At 44.3% G+C, this 23,112-nt stretch overlaps 1 protein-coding gene and 1 long non-coding RNA gene across 2 annotated transcripts in view; one reads left to right on the forward strand and one right to left on the reverse strand.

The window, feature by feature from the left end:
• LOC130457194 (uncharacterized) overlaps positions 1–6,967 on the reverse strand; it is a 30,706-nt gene extending 23,739 nt beyond the window's left edge. The window contains exons 1-2 of the long non-coding RNA XR_008916301.1: positions 6,691–6,967; positions 1,975–2,237 (exon numbers count right to left, since the gene is read on the reverse strand). This is a non-coding gene — a long non-coding RNA (uncharacterized LOC130457194). The remainder of the gene's footprint in view (positions 1–1,974; positions 2,238–6,690) is intronic.
• The window catches only part of KCNN3 (potassium calcium-activated channel subfamily N member 3), a 316,818-nt gene continuing 300,558 nt past the window's right edge, over positions 6,853–23,112 (forward strand). The window contains exon 1 of the mRNA XM_056816328.1: positions 6,853–8,165. Within this exon, the coding sequence (XP_056672306.1) occupies positions 7,257–8,165 (909 nt within the window). The 5' untranslated portion in view covers positions 6,853–7,256. The remainder of the gene's footprint in view (positions 8,166–23,112) is intronic.

A 23,112-nucleotide genomic window follows, 5' to 3' on the forward strand; every position in this document is an offset into this window, starting at 1 on the left:
CTTATCAGATTGACCAATATGGCAGTAAAGGAAAATGATACATATTGGAGGGAATTGGCAAAATTGGGACACTAATGCATTGCTGGTGGAATTGTGAATTAATCCAACCATTCTGGAGGGCATTTTGGAATTATGCCCAAAGGACTTTAAAAGAATGCATACCTTTTGATCCAGCAATACCACTATTAGGTGTGTATCCCAAAGATATATTTTTAAATGGGAAAGGATCTGTTTGTACAAAAAGATTTATAACTGCTTTTTTTGTGGTGTCAAAATTGAAAACTAAAAGGATGTCCTATTGGGGAATGGCTAAACTAATTTTGGCATATGATGGTGATGGAATATTATTGTGCTATAAGGAATGATGAACAGGATGATTTCAGAAAGAGCTGGAAAGATCTACATGAACTGATGCAGAGTGAAATTAGCAGAAATAGGAGAACATTGTACACCATACCTGAAATATTGTGGGATAGTCAAATGTGATAGATTTGGCTACCAACAGCAATATGATGATCCAGGACAATTCTGAGGGATTTATGACAAAGAATGCTATCTATCTCTAGAGAAAGAACTGTTGGAGTAGAAATTTAAAAGAAAACATATGATTTTCACTTGTTTATTTGGGTATATGATTTGAGGTTTTGGTTTTATAAGAGTATTCACTTACAAAAATGAATAATATGAAAATATGTTTTGCATGATAATACAGTATAATTCAAATTGAGTTGCTCTGGGAGAGGGGAGGGAAGAAGGGAGGAAGACAACATGAATCATATGACTATGGAAAACTTATGTGAAAATTTATAATTACATTTTTTTATAATAAATTTTAAAAAGACGGTGCCATTCATTTGTACTCAGCCACTGCTACTTATCTTGTATCCAACTTCCATATTCATATTTTAAAAACCTAAGCTGTGGGGCAGCTAGGTAGCACAATGGATAGAGTGGCCAGATCTGAAGTCAGGAGGATCTGGGCTCAAATTTGGCCTCAGATGCTTTCTAGCTGTGGGATCCTGGGCAAGTCATTTAACCCTGATTGCCCAGCTCTTGCTGCTCTTCTATCTTAGAACTGATACTAAGACAGAAGGTAAGAGTTTTTAAAAAATCCAAGTTGGTTAGTGAGCTCCCTATGCATCCACATCGCTCTTCTTAGACAGCTCCTGTTAGAAGATAACTTCTTCTAAATGAATGCACTTCCTTGAGGGCTGGGATTATTTTCCCTTTTGTCTTTGCATTCCTAGCATCTAGTACAGGGCCTGGAAAATGTTACTTGTGACCAAAGCATAGACTGCAGACATTTGGTGGCTATCCCATGTGATACTTGGGATAGTGGAATAATACAAGTAGCCCTAATGAGTACGTGTGCCATCCATCCTTCCTCCTTAAGCCTACTTAAAAGGCAGAATATCATTTTATTAACTAGTAAAAGTATGAAACCAGTAACAAACTCAAATAGAAATGGATACCCGAGGGCTGTATACTGACTTAGAAAGTCACAACTGATATTATCTCTGCTGTATTGTATTTTTATTTATTTTGTCAAATATTTCCCAGTTATATTTTAGTCCCATTTGGTAGGATTTGGAGTTTTGCTAGTCCTCACAACCTGGGAGTTTGACACCTCTGAAAAATATATAATTTGCCCACCAGGTGGAACTATATTCAAACTATCAGCCCAGTGGTCTCACCAAGGTCTCTCTGTCACATAGACCAGAAATCTCTGCTGATGGCCACACTCAAAATTGATCTAGGTAATAGTCTAAGGCTCCCAAATGGTCAAAAAATAGTATCACTTCAGACTGGCTACATGGCCACAACTTTTTAGTCTGATCTCCCACATTAATAGAAAATAGAAAATCAAAATTCTGTGGTCACATTACTTAATAAATAATAAATAAATGAAACAATAAACATAAAATAATAAACAAAACAAAAACTGTACCCAAACTGAAACATCTTTTCACTGACCTCTCCGAGACTTCCAGGATTGAGGAAAGACGAGGTGGAGGAGTTATATTTTTGTGATTTCTTTTAGATCAGGAATTTTGTCAACTGGGAAGCAAAGGAATGGTGCAGACAGGCGGCCATTCTTTTTTCTATCTCACCAGTCACAGAGATAGAGCCCATGACTGTAGCATTCAACCTCCTTCCCGGTCAGTAGCTTGTGTCTCTGCTCTAAGTCTGGTCTCAGTTCTTCTGTGCACCGTCCCCAGTCATCACAGGTAGAGATTCTGGAGAATCAAGAGATAAAGAATCATATATGAGGAAAGGCAAGAAGTCTAGTTTGGCTGGACCACAGTATGCATGTATAATAAGTGGGGAAAAGTAGTTTGGAGCCTTAAATGCCAAACAGAGGGGTTTATATTTGATCCGGGAGGCAATAGGGGAGTCATTGAAACATATTAAGACACTTGCTAGCCTTGTGACCTTGGATAAGTCATTTAACCCCCATTGCCTAGCCCTCACCGCTCTTCTGCCTTAGAACCAATACATAGCATTGATTCTCAAACAGAAGGTAACGGTTTAAACAAGAGAAACGTATTAGTAGAGGGAATGACACAGTTGGATTTTTCAGTTTAGAATGGGAGAGAAATTGTGGAGATAAAAATGAAAAGATTTGACAATTGAGTGGATTCTGTTGGGTGAATGAAAGTGAGAAGTTGAAGGCAATGCCAAGGTTTCCACTTGAATGATCCTCGGGACCATTGTGTCCTGAGCAGAAATGGGGATTTCAGAAGGGGGAGGTTGGCAAGGAAGACAATGAATTCAGTTTTGGAAATGATGCATTTGAGATTTCTGGGGTACATCAAGGATGAAATGTCCCAAAGGTGTTGGGGAATGTGTTGCTGGTGTGGGATTGGGACACACACACACACACACACACACACACACACACACACACAGAGACAGAGAGAGACACAGAGACAGAGAGACAGAGACAGAGAGAGACAAAGAGAAAGAGAGACAGAGACAGAGACACAGAGACAGAGACAGAGACACAGAGACAGAACACAGAGAGACAAAGAGAGAAAGAGAGAGACAGAGAGAGAGACAGAGACAGAGAGAGACAGAGAGAGAGAGAGAGAGAGAGAGAGAGAGAGAGAGAGAGAGAGAGAGAGAGAGTGGATGTACTGATCCAGGAGTCATCAGCATAGAGATGACAATTAAACCCATACGATTGGGTGAGGTCATCAAGTAAGAGGTTTAGAGAAAAAAGAGAAGAGGGTCTAGGACAGAGATTTGGGTTACATACAGCTATGGTTAAGGGGTGAGTTGTAACTGGTGATCCAGGGAAAGGAGATCAAGGAGAAGTCAGACAAATAAGGGAACCAAGAAAAAGCATGCTCAAGAACACTCAGAGAAGAGAATGCATCCATGCAAGAGAGATGGTTAACAGGGTCAAAAGCTATAATGGCAGGGACCTGGATTCAGGAAGACTCATCTTCCTGACTTCAAACCAGACCTCAGGCACAAGCTTTTTGACCCTGGGCAAGTCACTTAGCTCCGTTTGCTTCAGTTTCCTCATCTGTCAAATGAAGGAACTAGCTCACCACTCCAGGATCTTTGCCAAGAAAACCCCAAATGGCGCCAAGAAGAGTTGGATATGACTGAAGTGACTCAATAACAAAGAAGGATGAAATGAGTCCCTAACCCCTGGCTCTTTCTCATGCATTTTTTCCCACCTCATCTTGGTTTCCCTGATTTCCTTCAAGTCCCAGTTAAAATCTCAGGAAACCTTTCCTAAATTCTAGAACCTTTTTTCTGCTGATCATTTCCTCTTTAGTTTGTTCTTAGTATGTTTGTTCATATTTGTTTAAATCTCCCATTTGACTGTGAGCTCCTGGAGGGTAAGGACTATTTTTATTATCATTATTATTATTAATTATCATTATTATTATCTTCTGTGCTTAGCACAGTGCCTGGCACATAGTAGGTGCTTAAAAATGATTATTGACTGGATGACAGCAATTGGAATCCAGGTACTAATGGTGGTGAGCAGCAAAGTCCAAGACTGTTAAGAGGTGGTAGCACCTTAGACATCTTCTAGTCTCCATCCTTTCTGAGACACAAAGGAAGGCAACCTTAGGGAAGAGCAGGAGGTACAGGGTGGTTTCTCTTCCCTGAAACTGACCCTGAAGTAGCAAGTACTGGAAACTATTGCTAATCTTGATATCAACACACCTGTTATTAATAACAGGAATAATCATTTATTCATGAGGCAGCTAGGTGGTACAATGGATAGAGCACTGGGCATGAAGTCAGGAAGACCTGAGTTCAAATCTGGCCTCAAGGGGCCAATGAGGTGGCACAGTGGCTAGAATGCCAGACTTAGAGATGGGAGGATCTGGAGTCAAATCTGGCCTCAGACACTTCCTAGCTGTGGGACCCTGGGCAAGTCACTTAATACCCATTTGCCTAGCCCTTGCCTTAGTGGGGTTACTTAGACAATTTGGACAGAGAGTAAGGGTTAAAAAAATCTGACCTCACATTCTTACTAGCTGTATGATCCTGGACAAGTCACTTAACTTGTTTGCCTTAATCCACTGGAGAAGAAAATGGTAGACCATCAAAAAGAGGTCACGAGTTAGATATAACTAAATGAAGGGGCTTCTGTTGATGGACTTCCTTTATATATATACTTCACACCTTCTCTCTAACTTAGAGTCTCATGTCTGGAGGACTAGGGGGTTCAATGACTTGGCCAAGGTCACACAGCCAATATATGTCTGAGGCGAGGCTTGACTGGCAGGTCAGTATGATCTCATGGAAGTTTTAAAAAGCTCAAATTTGAAATCTGAGAGGTTAAACGAAACAGAATCTGTTCTTGGCTTTATAAGGCATCATTCTGGGAGTATGCACACATTGGTAATATGTATGTGGTGTGCCCAGAGAGGAGTGTGTTGATCTTTAAATAACTGGGATCATAGGACCTAGGGGGGAGCCTAGAATACAATTCCTTCCTACCCACAGAGGAGCATTCTTTGGCTCTGAGAAGTGAAGAAACTTCTCAAGGGCACACAGTTAATAAGAGGAAGAGTTGAGATAATGATACTGGTGACCAGAACAAGATAAATTAAAAAAAAAAACCAACAAATCTTTATCTTTTCTTTTAGAACCAATACTAAGTATCAGGTCCAAGGCAGAAGAGTGGTAAGGGCTAAGCAATGGGGGTTAAGTGACTTGCCCAGGGTCACATAGCTAGGAGGTGTTTGAGGCCAGATTTGAATCAAGATCTCCATCTCTAGGGTTGGCTCTCTATCCACTGAGCCACCCAGATGCCCCTCAATTGAATTCATTCTTGTAAGAACTGTCAAGAGGGAAGGTCTGAGATTAGTAGCTCAGACTTCAACATCCTTTAGTATTCGCACATTAACCTAGCTATTGCATGGGTAGCTTTTCTGGTTTAGCTAATCTACCTCATTTCATATAAGAAGTCTCCCCACGTTACTACTTTGCCTTCCTATTTGCTGATTTTTGAAATTATAGCCCTTTTTCTGCAAGTAATATTCTGTTCTCAATTATCTGGTTTAATAAAATTAAGGGAAGATTTTGGATAATTAATGTATACATATAGTCCAAAAACATCATTTTAGGCAGTGGCTCTAACCCTCCTCCCACCCGCAACCTGCACACCAAAGCTTCTCAGAAGCAGCAAAATAGGTTGGGTTCAACTATCCTTCCACTCATGTACAGAGAGGAGCCCTAATGAGGTCAAGGACTGGAGAGTGGGAAGGAGGCAAAGGTCCTGGAAAACTAGACCTTTTCCCCAAATAAATTGACTTTCATTTCAGAAGGGTATGAATCCCAGTATTGGCCCATTTCTTTATGATTCCCTAAGCCTCCAGAATAGGACCCTGTACACAGTAGGTAGTTCATAAATAGTTGATGATTATGCTGAGCTCAGAAGCCTGGTAGCTATTTACAGCCCCTCTACCCAGGGTCCCAGGGGGCAACTGAAGGGAAGTGAGCAGCAGGGAGGCTTCTGCTTTTTTGGTCTTCCCTTTCCTACGGTGCCAGGGTTAGGGGGCCAGGATCACCTGTCCTATGGACCACATTTGCTTCTGGGAGACACTGTCCCATCGCCCTATTCTGATTTCTGCATGGGTTTGAGCAGCTCTCTTAGGTGTTGCTGGAGCCTGGAGTTTGGGGTCTAAGTCTGTCTATTCCTCTCCCCTCCCTCCCTCTTTCTCTCTTCTTTCCTCCCTCCCTCCCTCCCTCCATGTCTCTTCCTCCCTCCATCTCTCTCTCATCTTAGAAAACCAATCAACAAGGATTTATTAAGGGCTTACTCTGAATGAAACACTGGGCTTGTCAAGTCACTTCACATCCTGGCCTTTAGTTTCTTCATCTTTCCACGGAAGGGGAGGATTCCTTATCAGGTACATGTTAGACTAGATCCTGCCAACTCTGAGATGCTATGATTCTCTCATTTATTCCAATCCCTTCATTTTACAGATGTGGAAACTGAGGCGGGGATGGGGTGGGGTGAAGTCCATTCGATGAAGGCTACCCAGGGTCTGTTCTATTGCTAACAATGTAAGTATGCATGAATGGAACTTTCCATCTAGCCTCCCTCCCCCACATCCCCTCTCATGGAATCCCCCCCAGCCTTCTGGCCCTCCTCCCTCTCTTGCTAGGCCCTCTGCATCCCGTATTCCTCTGGGGTCGCTAGATTCCGGGTACCTGTCAGCAGGGAAGAAGGCAGCTGCTTCAGACGTCAGGCAGGAAAAACTACAAGTCCCAGGGCTCTGCGCAGCCTCCAGCCTGTGCACCCTCTCTGTGGGCTGGGGCTGGGAGAACCTCCTCTTCAGGAGGAGCGTTGTGGAGGGGGCGTTGTTAGGATGTGGTTGGAGAGTTAAGCCAAGCCAATGAGACCAGCTGCTAATAAGTGGGTTTGGCTTACAATATAACAGTGGAAGGAGGAGAAGGAGAGGAAGGCTATTGAGCCTCAGCCGAGTGGAGCTGACCCTTGCCTGAGACTCTTCTAAAGACCACCTCCAGAGACAGAGTTCTTCCCCCCCTCCTCAGCTCCTCTTCCTCCCCTTCCCACTACAATGCATTCTTGACTGGCAGCATCCGGACTCTAGGCAGCCCCAGAGAACCGAACCAAGCCAAAGAAAAGAGGATCAGAGCCAAGACACTCTCTGGCTTGGGCTCTCGGATGCCAGTCTTTCTTTGAGGAAATCTCCTGAGAGAGAGCAGAATTGGGGTGGGGGGGTTTGTGGAAGGGAATCCGACCAAACCCCAAGATGGACACTTCTGGGCACTTCCATGACTCTGGGGTGGGAGACTTGGATGAAGACCTCAAGTGCCCCTGTCCATCTTCGGGGGATGAGCAACAGCAGCAGCAGCAACAGCAACAGCAACAGCAACAGCAGCAGCAGCCTCAACAGCCACCACCACCACCGGCTCCGGCAGCACTGGCCCCCCAGCAGCAGCAGCAGCCACCCCCACCACCGGCACCCCAGTCTTCAAGGCCCCTCACCCAGCTCAACCAACTCCAGAGCCAACCTCTCCATCACAGCCTGCTTCACTCTTCTCCCACTGCTTTCAGGGCCCCACCTTCCTCCAACTCTACCATCATCCTCCACCCTTCCTCTAGGCAAGGCAGCCAGCTCAATCTGAATGACCACTTGGTTGGCCATTCTCCAAGTTCAACAGCTACAAGTGGGGCCGGAGGAGGCTGCAAGCATAGACAGGCGAGCCCACTGGTCCACAGGAGAGATAGCAACCCTTTCACGGAGATAGCCATGAGCTCGTGCAAGTACAGTGGTGGGGTGATGAAACCCTTGAGCAGGCTAAGTGCCTCCAGGAGGAACCTTATAGAGTCTGAGCCTGAAAGCCAACCCCTCCAGATCTTCAGCTCCAGTAATCCACCCGAGATTGTCATCTCTTCCCGGGAGGATCACCATTCCAATCAGACCCTGCTCCATCATCCAAATACCACCCACAACCACCAGCACTCTGGCACCAGCAGCATCAGCACCTTCCCCAAGGCCAATAAAAGGAAAAACCAAAATATCGGCTATAAACTGGGACACAGGAGAGCCTTGTTTGAAAAGAGGAAACGGCTGAGTGACTATGCTTTGATTTTTGGGATGTTTGGCATTGTTGTTATGGTGATAGAGACCGAGCTCTCTTGGGGGTTATACTCAAAGGTAGGGGCTTCGGTTTCTCTTTATCCCTTTAACAAAAGGAGGCAGGAATGTAGGTAGCCTGAGAGAGGCAGAGAGAGGGGCGAGCAGAAGCATTTTTTCTAGTTGTATGTCTCAACACCGTTAACTTCCTTTCTAAATCGAGGGAGAATTCATTTTCCTTAGGAGAACTCTCCCTCTGTTTTTCAGATGCAGTACCAGGTAGGATTAAAGAATCCCTTCTGAGAAATCATTTTTTTTTTCCTCCAGGCTCATTTGTACTAAAGCATAAAAGTGCTGCTTAACACACCAATTAATTACATACACTCTGCCTTGATGTGATGTGTTTGCCTGTCCCCGCTATTCCCATCCCACCCCACCAACCTCCCGCCTCCACTCCATCGCTTTCTCTCCATTTTCCCAAGGTGAACAGAAGATAGAAATGTTTGTGTAAGGGCACTTCCCTAAAATCTCTCCAAAGCCCTTCTGTCCCTCATCCTCTCCTTCCCCTGCCTCCCAAGTTTCTAATCTCGTCCTCTCTCCTCTGAGACTTGTGGGGAATAGTAAAGTATGGTGGCTGTAGCTGCCTTGGTGTATTGGTGCAAACACACAGCAGAATGAAGCAGTGACTCCCTCACTCGCGGAGAGGGGACTCAGAATCAGCCAGTTTAGTGCCTTGTAAACATTCCCCCAACAAAAATGGCTACAGGTGTTAGTTACCAAAGAAAAGCAGCCCGGCCTCACTTTGCATCACCCACATTGTCTTTGCCTTTTCTGTCTCCGAGGCTCCTGTCATCTCTTAAGCATGCAGACAGCAATGGCAAGCCAGTGCCAGCCGGAGCCTGGCCCATCACCCCCCACTCCCCAACTCTGCCCATCTTCAGCCCTCAACCCGTCTCCGATCTTCCAGGGAGGAAAAAAAAAAGATGTTTGCCCGCAGGAGGAAGGGAACGAGGATGGCTTCGGCAAGGGACCAGCCCCTTGAGTCTTGTTTGCCGGGTTGGTCCGGTCATTCCCCTGTAGCACAAATCCAAGCAGGTAGGAGGGGGCTTCTCTCTTGCCGAGGGGATTCCGGGAGGTGGGAGTTTCCTCCTCCGAGCCGTGTGGGGAAGGAGGAAGGTGGGCTTCTGTCTGATCCCGTGTATGGCTCCCCAGTTACCCTCCTTCGTTCTGGAAGACTAAGGATCAGATTGGATTTTTGAAGTGTGTGTGTGTGTGTGTGTGTGTGTGTGTGTGTGTGTGTGTGTGTGTGCATGTGTGCCCATGTCTATTCTGTGGCTTGGATTTTAAAAAAATTATTGGGGGGTGCGGACGAGGGAGGGGGTTGCTGGGAGAGAGGTTGGTGGTGCTGGGGAGTTGATGGGAGGGGTTCCTCGATGCTGTTCAGCTGTTGAAAGATTTTAAATAGAGCTCCTTTTAGGCAGGACACAGCTGCTGTGAGGCTGTCACATTCCTTGTTGAAATCTAGCCACCCAAACCCGGGAGGTGCTGCTCGGATTTCCCCCAATCCCAGGCTTTTTCCCACCGTAAGGGGGCCAAGTGCCCTGGCCCCAGCCTGGGCAGTCCGAGGGCAGGGCAGACCTGTCTGCCGGTCCGAGTCCTCTGAACGGGGAGATCTAGCGGCTGGGAAGGTGGCGGGAGTGGGGGTGGGGTGGGGGATGGGGAAGCAAGTTGTCGGGAGCTCATGGCCTCCCCTAGGGCAGTTTCCCAACGAATGTCTTAGCCCCAGTCGCTCAGGAGCCCTCCCCGCTTGTAGAAGCACGAGTGGTGCCCGGATTTCCCCTGTAAATCACAGCCCACGCAGCCCACTCATCTCCTCTCCCCCTCCCCGTTGTCCCCTCTTCCCCGCGCTATGGAGCCTGCTCCCAGTCCCCTGGTCCTAGCTGCGGCCGAATAGCGTTCTCAGGAAGGCTGCTGAGAGCCCCGCTTTACAGATCACCCTGGACCCCACCCCTTAGCCCTGGCTAGTGGCGAGCTCCGGGGATATCGAGCCCAGGCAAGGGGCCAGTCCGGGGAACCCGGGAGTTCCAGCTTGGAGAAGTCAGGGCAATCCCCACGAAGCTGGGGGATGCCAGATCGAAAGGGAAATGCCATCCCTGGCCACACCTGTCAGGCAGCCAGGCTCCAGGGCTCGGGAAACATCCAGGCTCCTCATTTAGAGGCAAATGTAATTTGCAGTCCCATTCTTACCACAGCAAACTGCCATTTTCACTTTCTGTGAAATAGATGCTGCTGCTGCTGCTTCTGCTGCTGCTGCTGCTGCTGCTGCTGGAGTAGTATGAATGAGGACGGCTGGGGGTGGGGGAGGCAGTCCAAGCAATCGTAGGGCTCCGTGTTGCTAGGTGAGGATTTCAGGGGCTTTCGGCATTTGAGGTGGCTCGTGCTTTCTATCAGACGGGGACGGATTCCTGCGATCAGAAGTCCAGGAGAGCCCCGAAATTCCTTGCCTTGCTCGGACTTTCTGACTCCAGAGGTTGCTTCCTTTGCATCTTGGGGCGGATGTGTGGCCATCACCATTTGAACTTTTTTTTCTATTAAATTCTGAGAGGCAGGGATTAAAATCACTTAAAAAAATTTTTTTTTAAACTCTTCTCTGTGGCTTTGCTTTTAGTTGGGGGCCTTAATAGGTTGGAGAAGACTGGCAGTGGCATTGAGAGGGTATATCTCCAGGAGGAGAAGCATGGGGGATGGGTGGCATAAACTGGATGTTAATCTTTCTAGGTGAATGATTAGAATAAGAGGGAGGACTGGCCAACTGTTTTTCCATCTCCACCCAGAGGAAGGAGGAAGCTGGAGTTAGGCCATAGCCAGAAGGCTTAGGGTGGCCTGGAAGGAAGACCTTCCTGATAATGATAGTGTAGATATACACCATAGGGTTATTGAAGGTGGGATGGGGAGGAAAATGCAAGAAGGGTGAGGGGAGGAAGAGAGGGCTCACAAGGAAACTCCTTTACTGAGGAGCTCTTAAGAAGATAGCCTGCCCAGTGGCTTCTGTACAGACCTGCTTGGAGGTGGGAATGAACTGGAGAACTTCCAGTGGAATGACAGCTTCCCCAGAAAGGCCCTAGCTAAAGTCTCCTAGGGAGGAGTAGGGTGGAAAGTGTTGGAGGACTTAAAACATATTCTGAAGGATGTGCCCAAGTGGTCACCTAATTATTCATGGCAATTTTCTGAAAATCTTGACAAGTGAGTTACTTTTTTTACCCCCAGTGTAGAAGCAAAACTGATCATGTGTCTGCTGCTCTCCTGCCTTCCTGCCTACTATACCAAACGGGACTAAAAGATAGCTGGATGGGAGCGAATCTCCAAAATATGACGATATTGGGATGCTTCCTGTCTTAAGCAATTAAATTGGGGGGCAGCTGGGTGGCTCAGAAGATTGAGAACCAAGCCTAGAGCAAGTCACTTAACCCCCATTGCCTAGCCTTTACTGCTCTTCTGTCTTGGAACCAATACACAGTATTGATCTAAGAGGGAAAGGGTTTTAAAAAATAAAAATATTAAAATGAACATAAAACAGATAAGTGCTGTCTAAAATAAGTGAATAGGCAATGGTGAGGGGAAGAGAAGAGACATTTATATAGCACCTACTATGTGTCAGACCCTGTGTTCAGCCCTTTTTTAGAAATATCAGATAGGTGGTGCAGTGAATAAAGCACCTGGCCTGGAATGAAGAAGACTTGAGTTCAAATTCTAATTCAGATACTTACTAGCTGTGTGACTCTGGGTGGGTCACTTAACCCTGATTGCCTCAGTTTCCTCCTCTGTAAAATGGAGATAATCATAGCACCTACTTCCCCAGGGTTGTTGTGAGGATCAAAAACAGATAATAATTATAGAGACCTTGGCATATAGCAAGTGCTATATTATTATTATCATAGTGCCAAGCACAGTACCTGGCACACAGCAAGTACTACATAAATGTTAGCTGTTATTATTATCCTCACAATAACCCTATGAACAAGATACTGTTATCCCCATTTTGTAATTGAGGAAACTGAGGCCATCAGAGGTTAAGTGATTTGACCAGGGTCATACAGTTAGCATCTTAGACTGGGATTGAAGTTGTGTCTTCCTGATTTCTAGGTCTAGTGTTCTATCTACTACATCCCTTATCAGTTTTTAGTTTCCCAGTCTGCCCCACAGGGGAAAGCCACAGCAAAGGGAAAGGCTGGATACTATCAGGGATGAGCTACTGGTAAGAAAGTATAGGGGTTTCCTAATCTAGACGGTAGAAAAACGGTATAGACAGAGCCTGGCATTCATTCACCAGGATTTACAAGCTCCCCATAAGGAGGGCTTGGGGGCAGTACCATCAGAGTGTGTGTGTGTTGGCTACAATATCTGTTCCGGAGATGTGAATTGAAATAGCACTGCACTTAACAGGAGAGATGGAGCCTTTTAAAAAGACCTTAGGGTATATTTATGTGAGCCAGGCATCATGGTTCAGTAGAGAGAGTGATAGACTTGGATCAGAGGTTCTGAGTTTTTGAGCCAGAAAAGGATCCCAGGGGCCATTGAATCTAACTCTCTCATTTTACAGATGGAGAAACTGAGTCCCAGAGAAATTAGAATTTGCCTAAAGTCACCTATAGCTGATATTTGAAACTAGGTTCTCTGATGCTGGATACACTTGACATGGCACTGTGTTGTTTCTCAAATTGAGAATGAGAATGAGAATGAGAATGAGAGAAACTCTCAAAATGAGAGAGAGTCAGGAAACATTGGGTTTAAATCCCGCCTCCTATATATAGTCACTAGCTTTGTGCCCATGAGCAAGTCATTTTCTGAGACTTAGTTTCCTTATCTGTCAAATGGGAATAATAACACTTTATCTGGTAGTGATGAGACTATAAAGTATGAGTATAAAGATAAGGAGCTTTGCAAGGCTTGAAGCATTGCTTTTGTCTCCTATTGTTATTGGTGAGTATTTTTTTTAACCCTTATCTTATGTCTTAGAATCTATACTAAGTATTGGTTCCAAGGCAGTAAGGGCTAGGCAATGGGGGTTAAGTGACTTGCCCAGGGTCCTACAGCTAGGAAGTATCTGAGGCTAGCTTTGAACCCAGGACCTCCTGTCTTTAGGCTAGTTTTCAGTTCACTTAGCCCCCTTCCTTTTATTATTTAAGATATCTTCCAAGTGATTGAGATGAGAGAGGGAGGCATATATTTTATTTTTATTTTTATTTTTATTTTTACCTTCCCCTTTCATCTTGGAATCAATACTGTGTATTGCTTCCAAGGAAGAAGAGGGCTAGTCAGTGAGGGTTAAGTGACTTGTCTGGGATCACATAGCTAGGAAATATCTGAGATCAAATTTGAACTCAGAACCTGCCAACTCCAGATCTGGCTCTCTGTCTAGTGAGCCACCTAGCTGTCCCATATCTGTGTCTTGAGAGAAGTCCAAAGCTATCTCTGAGAACAATCAAATTCACTTTTGGAGGCTATTTATTTATTTTAGCAATTACAGGTAGAAGTGAAGCTAGGAGTGTCTGTTGAAAAATCCTGGTTAAAATGGCACTTCATAGAGATAGCTCCAGAGTTAGCAAGATCCCAACTGCCCTGGGGATTCCTCAAAAGCATTTTGAAAATTCTTGGGAATGTGCATTCCCATTCTGGGTTGTTTTAGGAAGCTTCCTTAGATATTAGACCTACCTGAAACAGCCACCACAGAGCCCTGACAGAGGCAAAGCCCCTCTTCCTCTTCCTCTTCCTCCTCCTCCTCCTCCTCCTCCTCCTCCTCCTCCTCCTCCTCTTCTTCCTCCTCCTCCTCCCTCCTCCCTGGATCTAAGAAGGGGGTCATTCTTCTCTGGGCCCTGGTTGGGCTTGGGAAGACCTTCCCTAGCCCTCAACACTGTCCATGTGGAATTCCCTCTCCCAGGGCTCCATCTGGCAACTGGTGTCTCTGTCCAGCTGATGTAATCACTGGCACGCTTGGTTCCCACTAGGCTAGGAGAGAGCATGAGGCCTTTGATGTTCCATCTTGGAAGAAGCCAGGAAAGGCTGCCCCAGCATGGCTGGTGGGCTTTGTTATGGTTCTGGAACAGCCCCTTAAATAACCATCTCTCCTTGGCTTCTTACCCTCCTCGTGACTCCCTAGATCAGGAGTTCTTAATCTTTTCTGCGTCATGGACCCCAGTGGCCTTCTAGGGACCCCCTTCCCTGTTCTCAGAATGTTTTAAAATTTAAATTAAAAAATGCACAAAATCAAATATAAGGGATTATAATGAAATCAATTCTATTGAAATCAATCATCAAAATCAGTTAAAAAACAAAATGAAACAAGTTCTTGGACCCCCATTAAGAATCCTTGCTAGGGACAGCTAAGTGGCTCAGTGGATTAAGAGCCAAACAGTCCTGGGTTTGAATTTGGCTTCAGATGTGTGACCCTGGGCAAGTCACTTCACCCCCATTGCCTAGCCCTTACCACTCTTCTGTCCTGGAACCAATACACAGTATTGACTCCAAGACTGAAGGTAAGGGTTTAAAAAAAAAACAACAAAAACCCTTGCTCTACAATCCCAAAGTGGCTCTCTCCCTATACCCCAATGGATTTTTCCTGCCCACTGTCTTCCTTCCTTTCCAAGCCCCTGGTTTACTGGAGTCTTTAAGCAGAGGGCACCCTGGGCACATGCTTCCATTCTAGGTGCCCTGTGTGTCTGCCATCTGGACCCAGTCTTCTCCGAGAGCCCAAGAGCATGCCTCAGGCAGGGAGGCTTTCTGGTGACTAATTACTCTTCTTTAAGTACAGGAGAGATGATTCTGGAAAATCCTTCTTCATTAGCAAGCCCAGAGGAGGCTGGTGATGGGCCTTAAGTGCCATTCCTTTCTTCACCTACCAAACAGAAGGAGGATCTCGCTAGTCTCTGCAGACTTATAACAGGAGGATGGTCGACGATACATTGGCTCTTACGCATAGCTGGACTAGTCCTCCAGAGGCCAGGCAGTCTATTTTCCATCCTTCAAATAGGATTGCTTCTCTCCCAGCTTAGATGAGTAGATTTTTTTTTTTAACCCTTACCTCTTTTCCCTAAAGTAGTTTTTAAAATGCTACTTTTGTTATTCTTTTTTTAAAACCCTTTTTTATTTGATCCTCACCACAACCCCATGACATAGGTTCTATTATTATTCCCATTTTACAGCTGAAGAGAGGTTTAGTGACTTGCCCAGGGTCTGAATCTGAATTTGAACTCAGGTCTTCCTGATTCTAAGCCCACAGCCTGAAAAATGATCTTTTTTTTTTTATTTGAATAAGTTTATTTAATCAATTTAGAACATTATTCAAAAAGTGATCTTTTAGACTGCTTCAGGACCAAGACATCTTTGATGTTCCATAGGCTTCTTCAGATGGAGGATAGAGGAACCAGTAGTCTCACCATTTGTCTCTAGGCAAACTAGATTGGGAGCTAAAGGCTGCTGGGGCTTCTGATAAGTGGACAAGGCTGTCCAGACTCCCACCTCATCCAGTGGCCTGTTTTGGTGTGTGAGTGTGTATGTGTGGGTTTGTGGGGCCACCTTTTTGGGGTGTTTGCAAAGCCTGCCGTTTCTAGCATGCTGGGACAGCCAATAAAGTGGCAAACACCTCCCCCCAGGTCTTTCCTCTGTGCAAAGGCCATCTTGATAAACAGATCCTGCCATGGGAGGCCCCTGACATGAGATCAAAGGGTAATTCTTCTAGGGCAAGGCTTTGGGCGTCTTCCACCTGGGTCCCGAAGAGTCTGGGAGCCCTGAATGTGGGAGAGAGCAGCTTTGCTTAGTCAGAAGATAAGGAAGATTTTCTCCCTCAAAGGGTACTGGCTGCTTTATTTAGAACCTTTGGGACAGGCTTGTAAATGAGTCAAATGCTTGTTACCCACAAAGGGTACGGCTAACTTTGTATATACCCTTCTACCCGGCATGTCATCAGCCTATTTATAACTGTCCTAGGGGGAAAGACTATTATGTGCTTGGACTTCCCGGCTGGGTTCCCCATAGACAATATTACTCACATGCTCAGGCATGGGGTTTGTAATTGCTGGCACATTTATCTCCTGCATGAAATTAAATAGAGATGATTTTTTAGGACTCCTCGGTTTCTCTTACTATACCCATCAGGAAGACCAGGAGGGCTGATTTGTGGGACCATTGGGAAAAAATATGCTTTAAAAAAATTGGCAACCTCTGTAGAGGTCCCAGGCTCCAGATGAAGATCTGTGTAAAACAGAGACAGGGGTGCTTGGGATTTCTTGTAATTATTTGTAAAGTATACTTTGGGAGAAGATAATGTGTGTGTGCATGTGTGCTCGTGTGAAAGAGGGAGAGAAATTGTGAGTGGGTGGATGTATAGTGATGAAATGCTGCCTTACTCAGCCCCAGTGGCAGGTGGATTAACTTGTTCATTCTTAGCTGTTTCTCTCTCTCTCTCTCTCTCTCTCTCTCTCTCTCTCTCTCTCTCTCTCTCTCTCTCTCTCTCTCCTGCCCTCTGTTCTCTGTTTGTCTTCCTCTCTGTCCCTGTGTTTCCATTTGTCTGTCTGTCTCCCCCCCTCTGTCTCCACCTCTCTATCTGTCCTCATCTCTCTCCCTCCCTCCCTCCCTCCCTCCCTCCCTCTCTCTCCCTCCTCCTTCTCTGTATGTGTCTCCTCCCCCCCCTCTTTCTCTCTCCCTCCCTCCAGATACACACATTTAAAATGATGAGGGGGCCATGTTGTTATAGTGAGGGAGGCTGTGGAGAGGAACATTCTAGTCTCTTTTCTCTTTTGGGGAAAACCCCAACCGAAGCTGATGTATTTTTCTTATGCTTTTTATTCCTCCTCCTCCTCACCCCACCCAGGCTCACCCACTCCCTGTGGCCAAGTCGAGCTCCTAGAGAGGGGGGGATGGGAAAGGGGATCAAGTAGAGGCAAAAGCTATTTTTCAAAATGGTTAAGAGAGAAATCAAGGTGTGATGAGATGAAACACAGTAGAAGGAAATGTTTGGCTGGTGCACAGGGGGCGTTTCCAGCATTACAGAGAGATTCAGCGAGAGGAAGAAAAGAAAAGCAAACTCCCAATGGTCTTTAGTGCAGTCCCCTCCACATACAGTGAATTCCCTACAATCTCCACAATAAATGATCATCCAACCTCTTCTTGAACACCTCTAGGGATGGAGAACTCACTACTCAGTGGCAGCTCATTTCCCTTTTAGATCATTCTCATTTTGGGGCAGTTTTTCCTTATATTTCTCTGGCTCTATTTAAGAAGAGGTGAGTTTGGGGGGTTGGCTTGAATTCAATCCTTTGTGGAGGCAGTGGGAACAGACTAAATGGCTTCTTGGGATACTTTCCAGCCCCAGGATTTCACCCAGATCACCCCCTAGGGATTCCTCTGACTGGAATTAATTTCTGATTAAAGAGTAAAGTGAGGCATAGCTGAAGCCAGGAGTGACTCCATCACCTGGAGTGGATTTGCCAGATGCTCTCTTATTGGCCTCTTCCTTGTGTCCCTTAAAGTGCATGGCAGGGTCAGTATTATTTGGACCACATTCTAGCATAAGCTGGCCAAAAGGGTCTGACTAAGGCAAGTGTTATCTGCCTTCTCTCCTTTGCTTCCTTATGTACCACTCTAGCTTCCCCCTGTCTTTCTCCCTTTCCCTTCCTACTTGCTTCCCCTCTGACTTTCTTTCTTTCTTTTTTCCCTCTCCCATTCCTTTTTCCTAAGGCTGTCTGTAAATCCATGGGCTTCATTCAGTCTCTGCTGCTGATGTTTTAAAAAAGTAGTTAGATGGCATAATGGAGAGAATGGTCAGGAAGTCCTGAATTCAAATTTGACCTCAGATACCTACTAGTTATATGACCCTGGGCAAGTCACTTATCATCTGTCAACCTTCATTTCCTCTTGGGAAAGAGGAAATAACAATAACAGTACTTACTTTATAGGGTATTGTAAGGTTCAAATGAAATATTCTATGTAAAGCACTTTGCAAACCTTAAAGGGTTATATAAATGTGAGCAATTATTGTTATTAAGAGAGGAGGAAAGGGGTTTCTAGGGTGGCATTAGATGGAGCCTAAAGTCAGGAGGACCTGGATCCAAATCTGGTCTCAGACACTTCCTACCTGTGTGACCCTGGGCAAGTCACTTACCCCTGCATGTGTCTTTCTGACTTAAAGGTGCTACAAGGAAGAAAACAAGGAGTGGTTGGGGTTTTTTTTTTGTTTTTTTTTTTTGGAGGGGAAAGCAGGACTTAGTATGATTTTGTGCTGATCTGGAGAGGAGAAATTGATAATCCTGAAAGATTTCTTCTGTTTCCTGTAGATAAGTTCATTTAACCTCTCTGGACCTCAGTCTTCTCATCTGTAAAATAGAGGTTGGCAGTTTGGATATCCTGAAGCTCTCTGCTAGCACTTAATCCTATAGCTGAAGCTTTAATAAAAACCCACTGATCTTCATGATATTTCATAATGAGTAGGAAGACATTGTTATTGTGGTATAGTAGGAGGAGAAATAGATTTCTTCTTTTTTGAAATTGAAGATATGAGTTTGAATTCAGACTTTTCTGTTTACTACCTGTGTGACATTGGACTGAGTCACTGTCCTCTGAAAAAAGGAGGAGATTGAATTACCTGACTTCCAGGGATCATGGGATAATAAGCACAGAGCTGGCAGGGCTTTTATAGTATAATCTCTTCATTTTATTGATAAGGAAACAGACCCAGAGGGGATTAGTGACCTGTACATAGGTAGAAAATAGTAGGGAGAATTCACTAGTAGAAAATAGTAGAGCTGAGATTTGAACCCGTATTATCCAGGACCAAATTTAGCATTCTTTCCAGTTGGCCATGCTGGCCTGACTCCAAATTCTGTTCCACAATGGCGGAGGGGGGGAAAGAGGGGGAAAAGATGGTGCAATGGGACAGAGTGGAAAGAACTGGTCCTTGGCACTGGGAGACTGGTGTTTAAATCACAGCTTTCTTATTAGCTGAGTGGCCTTGAACAAGTCACTTCCTCTCTGAAAGCCCTCAATTTCCTCATCTACAAAATGAAGATTAGGCAATCTCTGGGATTTCTTCCAGGGTGAGCAATCTACCAATTTATGATCATGATGCTGTCGAATGGTCTTCTTTTTCAAAGAGGACCACATATGATCATGATTGATCATTGAGTGAGATAGATATTGATTGATAAATGGAGTGAGATAGAATACGACAGGGGAGAGAATATGACAACTGGAGTTAAAAGGCTTTGATTTAAATCTCATTTGTGCTGCTGCTACCTGGGTGAGCTTACAGAAATAAATTAGCATCCCTGGGACTCAGTTTCTTCATCTGTAAAATAAGGGTATGGCACTGGAGTTACTACAGGTCTTTTCTAGCTCTTAGTTTGTGAACCTGAGTTTCTCTGTGGTGTCCTGTATCTTCTGACCTTGTAGCAAAAAACCCCAGAGACAAAATAGTCTTTGGAATAGAAGTGGGTGGTGTTGCATTGCCCTTTGTACAGGAAGAGAATGTTCCTTCTCCACAGCAACTGGTCTTACAGTGGAGAATAATAATAGTAATGTTAATAATACTAATTAACATTTATATAGCACTTTAATATTTACAAAGCACTTTATGGACTATCTTATTTTATCTTAAAACAAAACAAAACAAAACAAAACAAATACATACCTTCGGTCTTAGAATCCATATTAAGTATTGGTTCCACAGCCTAAAGAGTTGTAAAAGTTAGGCAATGGAGGTTAAAGTGACTTGCCCAGGGTCACACAACTGGGAAGAGTCTGAGGCCAGATTTGAACCTTGCAAGGCAAATGTTATTATTATCTCTATTTTACAGATGAGAAAATTGGGGCACAGAAAAGTTAAGTGACTTGGCCAGGATGGCCCAATTGGTATCTCAGGTCAGATATGAATTCTTAAGCCAGTGACCTATTCACAGTATCACTTAGCTGTCTAATAGTATAAAATGGCAGGTAGAAAACAGGATGATACCCTGGTTTTACTTGTCATTAAAGAGTTGAAAGAGGGATATCTAGGTGGCTCAGTGGATAGGGACCCAGACCAGGAAATGGGAGGGCTTGGGTTCAAATATGACCATAGACACTTTCTGTGTGACCATGGGCAAGTCATTTAACTCCCATTGCCTAACCCTTACCCTTCTTCTGCCTTAGAAATGATAGTTAGTATTGATTCTAAGACCAAAGGTAAAGTTTGTTTGTTTTCTTAAGAGTTGAAAGAACCAGAAGTTATGCTATCATTGTTATCTTGAGTCTGTCTGATGTTTCATGACCCCATTTGGGGATTTCCTGGCAGAGACACTAGAGTGGTTTGCTGTTTCCTTCTCTAGTTAGTTTTTCCAGATAAGGAACTGGAGCAAACAGGGTGAAGTGATTAGTCCAGGGTCACACAGCTGGTAAGTGTCTGAGGCTAGATTTGAACTCAGGAAGATGAGTCTTCCTGATTCTCAGCCTGGCAATCTATCTGCTGGGCCACCTGGCTGCCCCAAGGTTGTGTGGAAGTTGCTGGGACAGACTTAGGCATGTTATAGAGAACAGCCTTCTCCCAACTGGAGCTGTCCAAAAGTGCTAAGTGCTGCCTCCAGAAGGAATTGATTACCTCTCACAGGATGTCTTTGAGTGAAGGTGGGATGGACCACTTGTAAGGTGACCCAGGGCCGAGAACTTTGATAGATCATGAAGAATGGGGAGGATGTGACTGCCTGGAGACTGGCAGCTCTGGTCTGGAATTTCAGAAAAGGAAGAGTCAAGTCTGTAAACTTGGCTTTGATTCCTGATGAAATTCTAGGATGCGATTAAAGCAAGGGTTAGGGAACATCCAGCAAAGAAAGTGGTAAGCAGTAAGGGACAGCAGGCTTCATCAGAAAGAGGTCTTGCTAGACTCATTTTATTTCCTTTTTGAACTGGATTGTTAGACTGGCAGAATGTGGGAATAATAAAAAATGGAAAGAATTCAGATGGTTCACTTAGATATTAGCAAGGCATAAGAGCAGGGGTTCCTAACCCAGTGTCTGTAAATTTGGTTCTTTGTTAATATTTTGGTAACAATTTAAAAAATACCTCTTACTTTCTGTCTTAGAATCTCAGATGCTAAGCATTTTAGTTCTGAGTATTAAATATCAATTCTGAAGTAGAAGAATGAGAAGGGTAGGCAATTGGGGTTAAGTGACATGTCTAAGGTCTCATAGTTAGGAAGTATCTGAGTATATGTTTGAACCCAAGTTTGAACTGCTGATTCCAGGCCAGACCACTGTGCTACCTAGCTACCTCATAACTGTATTTCATTATGATTGGTTTTCTTTGTAATTCTATTTTATGTATTTTAATAATATAAATGGATTTATATTTATATATTATATAAGCATTAAATTATAATATATAAAATATAATCTTATAAACATATTTTTGTTTTATGTATATGTATGTTTATAAACATCAAATTTATCTCATAATATAAACATATTGTATGGTTATAAGATTTAAATTTATCTCTTATACTATAAACATATTTATATGTTTACAAACATGAAATTTATCTCATAATATAAACATATCTGCATGTTTATAAGGTTCAAATTTATCTCTTATAATATAAACATATTTGTGTGTTTATAAATATATAGCTTGTGTGTGTGTGACCCTGGAAAAGCCACTTTATCCTGGTTGCCTCAGTTCCTCATCTGGAGAAAAACATGTCAACATGATTCTGAAGGAGTCCATTGGCTATTTTGACCCCCAAAGGGTTAAGAACCTCTGCTTAGTCTCTCACACAATTTTTCCTGAAGTGAAAAAATTGCAAAGACGTGGGCTAGATGATAATACAATTAGGCAGAGTCAGAACTAGTTGAATGATTGGACCCATAGGGTAGTCATTAATGACTCAGTGATGGGGACCTGATAGCTGTCTTCAGAAAGGGTTGGCATGTGGAGGAGGGATTCAACTCTTCTGTTTGGCCTTAGAGAGAATCAGGAGTAATGTGTGGAAATTACAAAGGAGTGAATTTAGACTTGATGTCAAGAAAAGCTTTCTAGCAATTGGAGCTGTCCAAAAGCAGAAGGGGTGGCCCCAGGAAAGGGCGGGCTGTCTTTGAGCAAAGGTGGGATGATTGTTGAAGCTGTTCTTGTTCAGGTGTGGGATGGACCAAAGGGGGGGGGGGGAAGGGAATCAAGCTCATTGGACTAGAGTTTGCAGATTCCATCCTTTAATCCAAACATCTGGCCCTCTCTAGTCCTGGCATATCTTTTACATTTGCCACGATCTTCAAAAAGTTCCTGAGAGTGGCTCACAATCACATCTTAGTGACTTCACTCTACCCTAGGATATAGTTCATTTGAGGATCAAATGAAATAATATTGGGAAAAACTGCTTAGTACAATGCCTGGCACATAGTGTTGTTGTTCAGTCATTCAGGCGTGTCTGACTCTTTGTGACCCCATGGACCATAGCATGCCAGGTCCTTCAGTGTTCCACTATCTCTCTAGTCAGTCCAAGTTCATGTTTGTTGTTTTCGTGACACTATCTACCCATCTCAATCTCTGTTGTCTCCTTTTCCTTTTGTCTTCAATCTTTCTCAATATCAGGATCTTCTCCTTCCCCCAGCCCCTTTTCTTTTTTTCAAACTCTTACCTTCTGTCTTAGAATAGAATAGATGTAAGTATGGATTCCAAGGCAGAAGAGCAGTAAAGGCTAGGCAATTGGGTTTAAGTGACTTGCCCAGGATTACATAGCTAGGAAATGTGAAGTAATATTTGAACCCAGGACCTCCTGTCTTCAGGCCTGGCTTTCTATACACTAAGCCACCCCGCTGTCTCCCTCAGAGGACATTTTCCAATGGGTCTTATCATCTCATTATATGTTCAAAGCACTTAAGCTTCAGTTTTAGTATTTGCCACATAGCACATAGTAGGTGCTGTGTAAGTGTTTATTCCCTTTCTCTTTCCCCTTCTCTGGACCCAGTGACTGTAAGTCATCAAGGGCAACATCCTTTTTTACAGCCTCTGG

The sequence above is a fragment of the Monodelphis domestica genome, chromosome 2 (genome assembly GCF_027887165.1).
Source record: "Monodelphis domestica isolate mMonDom1 chromosome 2, mMonDom1.pri, whole genome shotgun sequence".
NCBI classification, from domain to species: Eukaryota; Metazoa; Chordata; class Mammalia; order Didelphimorphia; family Didelphidae; genus Monodelphis; species Monodelphis domestica.